This window comes from Crocuta crocuta, unplaced genomic scaffold, assembly GCF_008692635.1.
Source record: "Crocuta crocuta isolate KB4526 unplaced genomic scaffold, BGI_CrCroc_1.0 scaffold241, whole genome shotgun sequence".
Lineage (NCBI taxonomy): Eukaryota > Metazoa > Chordata > Mammalia > Carnivora > Hyaenidae > Crocuta > Crocuta crocuta.
This window is the reverse complement of record NW_027527807.1, coordinates 2,882,090-2,892,188: the sequence shown is the minus strand read 5'-3', so window position 1 is coordinate 2,892,188 and position 10,099 is coordinate 2,882,090. Positions and strand designations below refer to the sequence as shown.

At 46.5% G+C, this 10,099-nt stretch overlaps 1 protein-coding gene across 2 annotated transcripts in view; it reads right to left on the bottom strand.

The window, feature by feature from the left end:
- Window positions 1-484: 484 nt before the first annotated feature.
- ARHGEF6 (Rac/Cdc42 guanine nucleotide exchange factor 6) overlaps window positions 485-10,099 on the bottom strand; it is a 111,529-nt gene continuing 101,914 nt past the window's right edge. The window contains exons 19-25 of one of the 2 annotated variants that reach the window (XM_077774029.1): window positions 10,026-10,099; window positions 8,459-8,479; window positions 7,233-7,326; window positions 5,953-6,042; window positions 3,979-4,078; window positions 2,282-2,336; window positions 485-698 (exon numbers count right to left, since the gene is read on the bottom strand). In XM_077774029.1, coding sequence (XP_077630155.1) covers window positions 558-698; window positions 2,282-2,336; window positions 3,979-4,078; window positions 5,953-6,042; window positions 7,233-7,326; window positions 8,459-8,479; window positions 10,026-10,099 — 575 coding nt within the window. In that variant the 3' untranslated portion in view covers window positions 485-557. The remainder of the gene's footprint in view (window positions 699-2,281; window positions 2,337-3,978; window positions 4,079-5,952; window positions 6,043-7,232; window positions 7,327-8,458; window positions 8,480-10,025) is intronic. The other variant, XM_077774019.1, reaches the window with a different exon arrangement.

Genomic DNA, 10,099 nt, shown 5'->3' with positions numbered 1-10,099 from the left:
TTATAGACAATACAAGGCAGTAATAATAATAATAATAATAATAATAAAAGGTGTGCAATGAGGGCTGGCACGTGATCACCCAGGGAAGGGTGGCTGGGTCACTGGGCAAATGTGCTAGTCTTTTATTCACCCTACCCTGGTCACAGCTCAAGGGACTTTGCCTTCATTAAATTGGGTGCTGGGGGGCTTCCGGATACAAGAAAGCACTAGAGAAGAAGTCAAGTTCACATTTACTAAGCCACGGCCAGCCACTTTGATATGGTAGCCGGCCCNATCCACTGGTTTCCCTTTTTGTATCAAATGGAAAAGCCTCTGGGGAGACTTCCACCACCGTGTCTGGCTCTTACCCCTGTCAACAAGAAAACAACCAACCAATAGCCAAACAACCCACAAACACTCAAGCAAACAGAGAGACAGAGAGAAAGCAAAGGAGAGAGAGAGAGAAAGAGAGACTGACCCAGATACAAAATAAAAACCAAAGAAGTGAACAAACAGATCATTTGGAACTGGACATTCAAGACACCCGAAGGCACATCTGCCCAGCTGCACAGTGATGGTTATGGAAGAATGGAGGTCTTGGTACTGGACTCAGCCCGAATACACTCATCAGTTTGCTTCAACAGCCTCCGGACCAGCTTTTCTAGGTCCTTCCTTGATTTCAATTCTTCTTCCAGGCATTGCTTCATTCTTTTATTTTCCTGTGATGGGAAAAGACTTGTTAATTCCCAGACCAAGTGGCCCCTTCTCCTCCTCACAGCAGCCCTCACCACTGACTGTACTTTCCTTTCTCACACTCTTCTCCCTCAGCTTCTAAGATGAGGCAGCCCCCTGATTCTCCTACCCCTCTCTGGCCGAGCCTTTGCATTCTTCTTGCTTGCAATATAAACATCCTCTAAGGCTCTGTCCTGGACCCTCTTCTAACTCAGCTCTCTTTTCACTTAGTGTTTCTTCTCCTTCAACTCAGCTTGGGGGCCCCTCCCAAATCTCTCTGATACTTGACCTCATCCCATCTCATGAGCACTAGGTCTGCAGTCCCCAATATCAATGTGACATTCACAAGCGCCTCAAACTCATTATGTCTTAAAGTGAACTCAGTATCTCAGCTGTCAGTCCAAACTTCTCTTCCTCTTGCAGCTCCTGATCTCCATGAAGGGCTCTACCATATCAAACCAGATACCCACATAAGAAACTTCATCTTCAATCCCTGGCTCTCTCTCTCTCTCTCTCTCTCTCTCTTTGTCCCGACATCACGGCATCATTTTCCACAGGCTCGGACTCTGCAATGTGCCTTCCATTACGTTCGTTTTCCTCCTCTGCAGCCTCAGTGGCACTGCCTCAGTTCCGGACTTCATCATGTCTCACCCTGAGTTGTGTGACAACCTCCCAANTTCCCCCGTCACCAGGACAGCCAGTCCCCAAACACCAGGAAGAGTGTGCATCGTGGCACACTGGATCATAGCTGCAGAGGAGCCCAGAAATCAAGACTTAAGGTTCTCGGGGCACGTGGGTGGCTCAGTCATCTAAGCGTCCTACTTCAGCTCAGGTCATGATCTCGTGGTTCATGGGTTCGAGCCCCACATCAGGTTCTGTGCTGACAGCTCAAAGCCTGGAGCCTGTTTCAGATTCTGTCTCCCTCTCTCCCTCTCTCTCTCTCTCTCTGCCCCTCCCCTACTCGTGCTCTGTCTCTGTCTCAAAAATAAATAAACTATGTTAAAAAACATTAAAAATGTTAAAAAAAAGACTTATGGTTCTCTTTACACTTATCCACTCACAGATAACTTAGCTTTTTTTTTTTTAATGTTTTATTTATTTCTGAGAGAGAGAGAGAGATAGCGTGAGCAGGGGAGGTTCAGAGAGAGAGGGAGACACAGAATCCGAAGCAGCCTCCAGGCTCTGAGCTGGCTGTCAGCACAGAGCCCAATGTGGGGCTGGAACACACAAACCGTGAGATCATGACCTGAGCCAAAGTCGGACGCTTAACCGACCGAGCCATCCAGGTGCCCCAACTTAGCTTTTTTAAAAATTCTCTTTACAAATGTCAGAGAACATGAAAGTTATAACTAAGTTGGGAACCTATGGTAAACTGCTAAGTAGGTATATGAGCAATCCTGAGAAATTTAAACCTGAGACCACATGGTAAAATCAACAGAACCCACCATGAAGACACAAGGAAAATAAACATCCCCACCTCACCACCTTGTCCCAGGACCTCTCCTGAGAATATCTTCCAGCATGTGGTCCTGTTTTATGAGCTGAGAAAGTGACTTTGGTATTTCGTTACCTGTTTCAGTTCTTTGACTTCATCCTTCAAGGCATAAACAGTATCGACAAGACTCCTAGAACATAAAGTTCAGAGATTAACAGCTGGCACTGAAATACTGTTAAGCAAGACTTGACGATGAAAAGTAGCTTCCTAGAAATACAGATCCCGAAAAGCGGTGGACTCTCTAGCTGGTCAGGAGAGAGACTGCCAAGAACGGTCCTCGTGGTCCTAATTTTGCAGGTGAACAGCCACCGGCACACATGGTCATTCAAATATCATGTCATTACACCTTTGCTATACTGCCCTCCTCCTTGGCCACTTGCTTCCCAGCGCAAAGGAAGAGACTAGGGCTCATCATAAGGTCTCAATTCTTTCACTAAGGCAGGAATGAACATCACGTAACGTACAATGATGGCTGCCCTGAGGCCCTGCCTATCCTACAGTATCTCTGTTATGGCATTGCACTCGTCATCTCTCTGACCCTACACAGCCCTACATGACACAAAGTCAGGGGCATTATTTCTGGAAGATTCCATATGTTCCAAAAGAGGATTGAAGTGCATTGGTGGAGTCATGGAACAGTCCCTGCCCGGCTGGCTCTCCCCCTGGACGAGAACTTTGGAGATCTGGGTTCAGTCCTGAGCCTGCCACTTCCCAGTCCTCCAACCTTAGGTAACCAGTTTCTTTCTCCTCCTCTTCCTGTCTTACTTTCTTCACAGACAAAATGGGGATAACAGCACATTCCCTGAAAACCTCACAAAGTTACCGTGGGGATTAAATATAGCTATAGCAATTATTATTACAATGGTTATCACGTATCGCGTGATTACCATGTGCTAGCCTTATGTATTTGTTACTCCTTTTAACCTCACGACAAACCTTAAACTATTACTATCATACCCATTTACACATGAGGAAACTGAGGCACAGAGAGGTAAAGAGGTTTCCCCCAGGTCATACAGCTAACACGATGCAGAATTTGGACTTGAACCAGGGCTGTCCACTTGAGCCCAAGTGCTCCACCATTTTGCCACATCACTTCATGTTACCAGATGGAAAAATACATCAACGATGTCGAGCACTTGAAATATGCTGTCCTATGCAAATTTAGGCCTGATTTCAGAAATGACTCACGTTTAAACAAATGAATTATTTGGCCACTTGGTGTTTATTTTATGAGCCCATGGGTACTTAACCTGATTTTCCCCCGTTAGGTCACCCTCAGTACTGTGCAAAGGTAGACCTGGGACATCATTTCCCTGAACCCCAGCTTCCTCACCTCTAGAAATGGTAAACATAAAGCTTATCTCACTGGGTTTCTGCAGGGTTCTAAATAGGTCAAGTATGTGAAGTCCAGTGTTTGACTCAGTAAGCATGAGAAGTATTCATCAGGGCAGAGAATCGGTACTGTGGCCTTCCCACGTGCCGTCTCGAGTGCTATTCTTGCGTACCCTGAACCTCCTTATATATGAGGGAGATGACTGCAGAGGCAGCCACCAAGCAGAGAGTTCTACCCCTTCTGGCCTCTCCTTCCCCCTTCCCTTTGTTGGGGAGGCTACATTCCCCCTGCTCCCCAACTGCATGAGAGCAAAGAGGGCTATGTTCCTGGAGAAGGAGGGACTATCCTTCAATGCACGCTTTGCAAGAAGCCCACTGCCCTGCCGGAATCTTCTTTCCAGCCCTCCAAATCAGAAACAGTAGCCCACTCTACTCACTTTTCTTCAATGATGGTCTGCCCGTTGCTCCTGGTTTCTTCAATGATGAGCTTCTCTTCCTCGGGGAGTAAGACCTGCGGAAGCGAATCTTTGCGAGCACCTATAAACAAGGGTTGCGAGAGGGAGGAGAAGGAAGAGTTACCTGAGGCTATGCTAGGGGTTGGCCCTTCCACTTTAGTCATCGAGGGGTCTTTGTGGAGGCACGCTGCTGCCCTGCACCCCAGAGGGCAGCCGACATTCGCTGACTACACCTTCCTGGTTGAGGAAATGGCCGAATACACTGATTCAATCTTGAAGGGGACCGGGGCAGGGGTGCATTTAGTCAGTCAAGGTCATTTCGGTCAAGCGTAGACTGAGGGTTGGGGATTATCACATCAGCTCGAAGATGTGGGCGTGCTTATGGCTCTGTTCAGACTGTCTCAAGGCTCTGGGATGGAAGAGGTGACAGAACTGACAAGGGACCTGACCAAACAGCTCTCCTGCACCTCCAACCTCCCCCTCACTTCTGGATCCTTCCTCTCAGAGCTTGAGCCCTTAATCTTCAGTCTCCCCGAGCCACTGGTGTCCTCTCTTCGAAGCCTAATTCCTTCAAGTTGTGCGCGCTCACTGCCTCCCCCTTGCTGAGGTGGCCCTGTGTCTGCCTTCTGTGGGGCCCGGCACTTTGTAGGTGCTTAATAAGTAGACAGCGGACTGACCGACTGACCGGTTAAATGCAGCAGGAAACAGAACTTCTGGCTGGAGAGGGACAGAGGATGGGAGGCCACCAGGATGCTAGACACTTGCCACGTGTCGGGGCAGGGCAGGNGTGACTCTAGGCCACAACACCTGCCTGCACCTGCGACAGATCTATAGACACTGGCAATGTGAAGAGACGGGGTTCAGGGAGCAGGTGGGGTCGGGCTTTGCACGAAGGATGCTTCTTCTGGTGTCTCCCTGCCCCCGTCTGTTTCCTAGTTTTCACGACATCTCTGAAACTTGTTCTCAGAGCTGTGCATGCCCACAGCCACGGCCCGGATTGGTCTGTGAACTAGAAGGCGCAACAGTCGTCTCCTCACCGTCAAACGTGTCAACTCTGACATCAAACGTCTTCCTCCTGCCGGCCTGAGGGACAAGTTCCTCCGAAGGCATAGGTCAAGGCAACCCACCCAAGTGATCCCCACCCACACGCAAGTGACCGGGCAGTGGCCGTCTAAAATGGGACATTACGGAGAACTCGTGTCTTAGGCAAACGCAGAGAGCAGACACCTCACTCATGGTCTCCTGAACGCCTATAGTCGTGGAAGACAAGACAGAACCTATGTGACTTGGGTTTTGTTTGTTTGTTTGTTTTTTAAAAAGCTCAAGGATCTATCAGAAAACATCCTTTTGCTTTCCGTTTGTAGCCTGAAAGCTGCTGGGGGAGGGGAGAAGGGGGGAATCACCCTCCTCCAATAGCTCCCTGTAAATTGCATAGGTTCCAAACAGCTCCTGCTAAGAAGCTGCATTTCCAGATTTTCAGAGCAACTTTGAAACTTGAGCTTGGTGAAGCGCTGTTCGCTTAAATATGCAGCTGATCAAAGATAGTATTGTGACTTCCTTTCCAAATCTGCCCATGAGAAGAGATTAGCATCAGTTCACAGACACAGGAACTCTGGGTTCTTTAATTCCTAACTAGTGCGGGTGAAGGCATCTGCGTACTTCAAACGAGAAGGACTTTTTAAAAAACTTTTGTTTTCATTTCTATCACCTCCAGCTTTTTTACTCTTGTGTGTCTCTTTCTCTCCGGGTGAAAAGAAGACACCGGGTAAACAAACCGCCTGGCAGCTAAAAGCACCTTATCGGAAAGATGCACTTCTGCTGGCTCTTCTGCACCCAAGTCACCTGCTCTCCACACCCTGCAACCCAGCCGGCCTGCTTTTCTCTGCTTCAAAGAGGCGCAGAGCAGTCAAAAAGAAACAGCGTTCATTAGAGGAGGAGGTTTGGGGGGAAACCTACTTGAGCCATGACCTTGTTGAAAGTTTGCGCTGGTACAGTAGGCTTCGATCACTTTAAGGATCTGAGCGTCTTCCTCCAGAGCAGCCGTACCTGTCAGATTTAATTAACAGTGAGTTTGCAGAGACAGACATGCCTCTGGACCCTCAAAGTCACGCACTGCACTCGACCGCTGGGGACCTGCTTCCCTGACCGGGAAAGCCTCCTCCGCCTACTCCTCCTCCCCTCCTGCCCTGGCTCTCTTTCCCGTTTTCTTTTCTGAAGAAATGTCTTTATCATTTGGAGGCTTTTTTTTTTTTTAAGTTTATTTATTTTGAGAGCGAGAGAGAGTGAGTGGGATAGAGGCAGGAAGACAGAGTCCCCTCCGCGCTGTCAGAGTCCGACATGGGGCTTGAACTCATGAGCCTCAAGATCACAACCCGAGCCGAAGTCGGATGCTTAACCGACTGAGCCACCCAGGCGCCCCCGGGGCTTTTCCTCGACTCTCAGAGGCCACAGTGACAGCACTGGGCTTAGCACTGGCCTCCGTTCTCATCCGCTATACACCAAAATGTGCCTCTCCTTCAAATCGCAAGGCTTCCCTTCTCTAGGAAACTTCCCCCCCATAGACCTCCCCTGCTTTTCCCACCAGCCAGCAGCAGAGCCATTGACTCCGCCTCTTGCCTCTCGCCACCACTAACTCAGCCAGGTGTGGGGTGGGAGATGCAGAAGCCGGAGTCCAGTCAAAGATCTCTCTGGACTATATTTTCGGCCGAGACACACAGATCCGTCACTCCTTTGTGACAGACCACTTACTCCTTCATGTGTGTCCCAAAGAACCAGGTTCCCAGCCACAGAGGCAAATACATACGTATCCACTGGCTGACCGACTCTGCAGCTTGACTCTAAATCAAGCTGCTTCTACACGCAGTGAACTGAGAACGTCACTGAGCATTAAACTTCCATAAGGACTTCAGCCTTCAGATCTAGTTAGCGTATCCTGGTAGAGGAAAGTATCTCGGGCATCGGACACTAAGGGGAAAAAATGTATCGGTAGCAAACGGGTCCCTTTAGTGGTTCCCAACCGGGCGGGGCAAAATATTCAAAACGGAAATCATACAGGTGGCGTCTGCCTCCGACCACATAGAGTGCATGCATCCAGGGGTTTGGTCACCTCTAAGATTTTTGTGCAATTTTCTTCATGAAACAGGGGATACAGAGGACAAACGGCTCTAATCATCTGCTTTCAAAAAACTTCTGCTAGTTCATCCACAACCGACCTTCCAAAAGTACAAAACACATACTTTTCCGAATCACATACTCCTCCTCCGATGGCTTCCTTTCCGTCTTTCTTTTATGAAGAAACTTCTTCATCGTTTTGGGGCTTTTACTAGACTCCTGTAAGGACAGAGGTTTCTTTAGGAATTAAAATTCTCCCCCCAAAACAAATTAAAAAGAGCACATGAAATGAAACCGAATGGCCCTCTCTTATTTTGACAGTCTCAAAAGCGCATCAAAAGTTAATAATGCACACAATAAGAATGGCTCCAGCAAACTCTAAAAGGTTCCATAAAACAGGGGCAATGACACTGGCCTCTCAAATGCCATAGGGACGGGTGCTGTGTGTAGAGAAAGTAGTGGGTAGTGGGTGTCGATCCTAGGGAAATCACCGTATTCCTAACGTGGTTTATCGTCCTCATTTTAAGGGTATCAAGGAACAACTGTAAATACTAATATAGTACATACTGCTTTTCATGGAGCTTCAAAGCTTTTTAAATACATTTTCCTTAGCAACAGTCCCACAAAGAATATCAATCTTCATTTGTCAGATGGGAAAATTAAGGGACTAGATAATTTCCCTGAACTTCAAGAGAAGAGCCAAATGAGGGATCTCCTGATAAATAATTTGGGGTCAGGAGCCATGGGTGTAGACATACAGAAAGCTGTATTTTTAATTAGTAGATAAAAAGAGCCATGGATTACCGAATTTGCTTTTGCCGTATGCGTAACCAGCGCTCATTATCAGAAATCCAAACAAAGATTAAAATCTTAGTCCCTAGTGACCGTCTTATACCCATCTCCCATGCAAGGTATATACACGTGATGTATGGGTCATACCCATACCTTAAACTATACCTTAAAATATATGGGACAAAAGAACTTAATTTCTTCCGCTTTAGCCACAGTGACCCACTTAGACTTGAAAACAGACAGACATGGAAAACTCACATGTGACAGAAATGAGAGGAAAAAGAGCATTTACCAAACAAACAAACAAAAACAAAACAAAACAAAAAACCCCACAAGGAAAACAGGCATTTTTAAGCCATTGAGGACGACGTTTTCATATGGATTTCACAAGAGGCTGCTTTCTGAAGAAAGTACTTACATGTCAGAACTGCATCTTCATACTTTAGGCACCAATGAGAACAAGGGACAAAACAAGCATAAAGGAAAAGCTTCATTCATCAAAGGTGACAGCACAGCATTATGATGCCACTGTATGCCAAAGATATTGTTCTACCCTTACCTTTAAGATATAAGACATCCTCTAAAGTGAATATGTAAAGAAAGAGAAAATGAGCGTGAGAGGTCGATGGTTATAATGACCAAATCCATTTATCAGTAATTCTAAAACAACATTCAAATGTTAGTATCATCATCAATTACACAGAGAGAACATCATCATGATTCCCGCCTTTAGTCTCAGATGCAACATCATCATGCGAAAGCCCAAGGAATACAGTTCTGTGCAGAGTCGCAAATGCTGAAAATAACTGAAATACACGCTCTACGGGAAGAGTATATTAATAGCTCTCTTCTCCCAGCAGAAACAACATGGTCATGCCTTAGTTTTAATGGATTAGTTCTGCAAAGGATTAAGTTGACTGGACCCTTCAAGGCTCACCTGACTTCGATCTTAGGACAATTACAAAATAGCCATTGTTAAAAAGGGGACCCAGAGAACTACGAAGTGGCACTGCTGGTTTACGTAATCAGAGAAGAAAACTGGATGATTGCGGGTGTCCCAGGTCGATTTCCACAGTGAACCTGTGGGACTGTCTCCTGGCCCAATTCTGAACAGAGGCACATAATAAGGATTCGGCTCAAGGATTATTTCTCCTGTCATGCCCAGTTGAAGCAGTCAAAAAATCCTCCAGTGTCCCAATATTGCCCTATTTTTACCTCACTCGGAGGCAACAATTAATCGAGACAGTAGCACGGTGTTTGAAATCAAAACAAACTCAAGATTGAGCTAACTCTGTGTCCCGCATCAAAACACACATTCGATACAGTGATGTGTGGTGTCTTTGCCCCCTAATTCTAAGATGCATCTCATAACTGCCACGGACTTAAACCTTCACTCAGGAAGACCTAGTTAAAGAACAGTTACTAATAAATAAGGCTCTTTACCGAATGATGAAATAATGATTAACATCTTAGGGGAAAAAAAACCCAAAAAAAAACACCAAACACCGTTTGGATGGAAAAAGTAACACTCCACACAGTTACAGAAGCTACTGCCTGACATTTCCTGACTGCAACTTTCAGGAAAAAAAATAGAACCTTGCAGTCCCCACACTACCCAAATATCCAACGCTGCTTAGAAGCCTCGCTTGAAAGGACATTCTTTTCATTAAAGTCTTTTCCCTTTCCAACTGCAGCAGGAAGTCCAGACTCTTGTAGTTCAGACTCAGGGCTGGGTCCCGTAAGGCTTTCCTGATTTGGCATTAATAGATCAAAAGGATCCAAAATGCAGAACTGGGTCTGCTTGGTTGCAAACTGAACTCCAATGAAGTTTGAGACATGTGGACGTTATACACAATGATTGCCTCCTCAGGAAGGTGAACCAGAGACACTTCAGGGGTGGGGGGCTACTGGGGAGCTTAGGCAGTGCACCCTGTGGATAAATATTTGTCCAGGGACAACGGGGAGATGGAAAATGAAGAAATAAAAACATCCCCGAGTCTAACAATTCACGATCGACTGACACGTAACACCTATCGTAAATTCTAGCACATCCCCACAGAACTCTTCATCATAAGCTGTGACATTAGCTTGACAGATGCATTTTATACCATATGGAGCAAAATTACCTCTTTATAACCTAGTGCTGCTGATGGTCTAAGTGGAGGTGCGGGTCGCAGACAACTTAAACTCCACGGTTTTA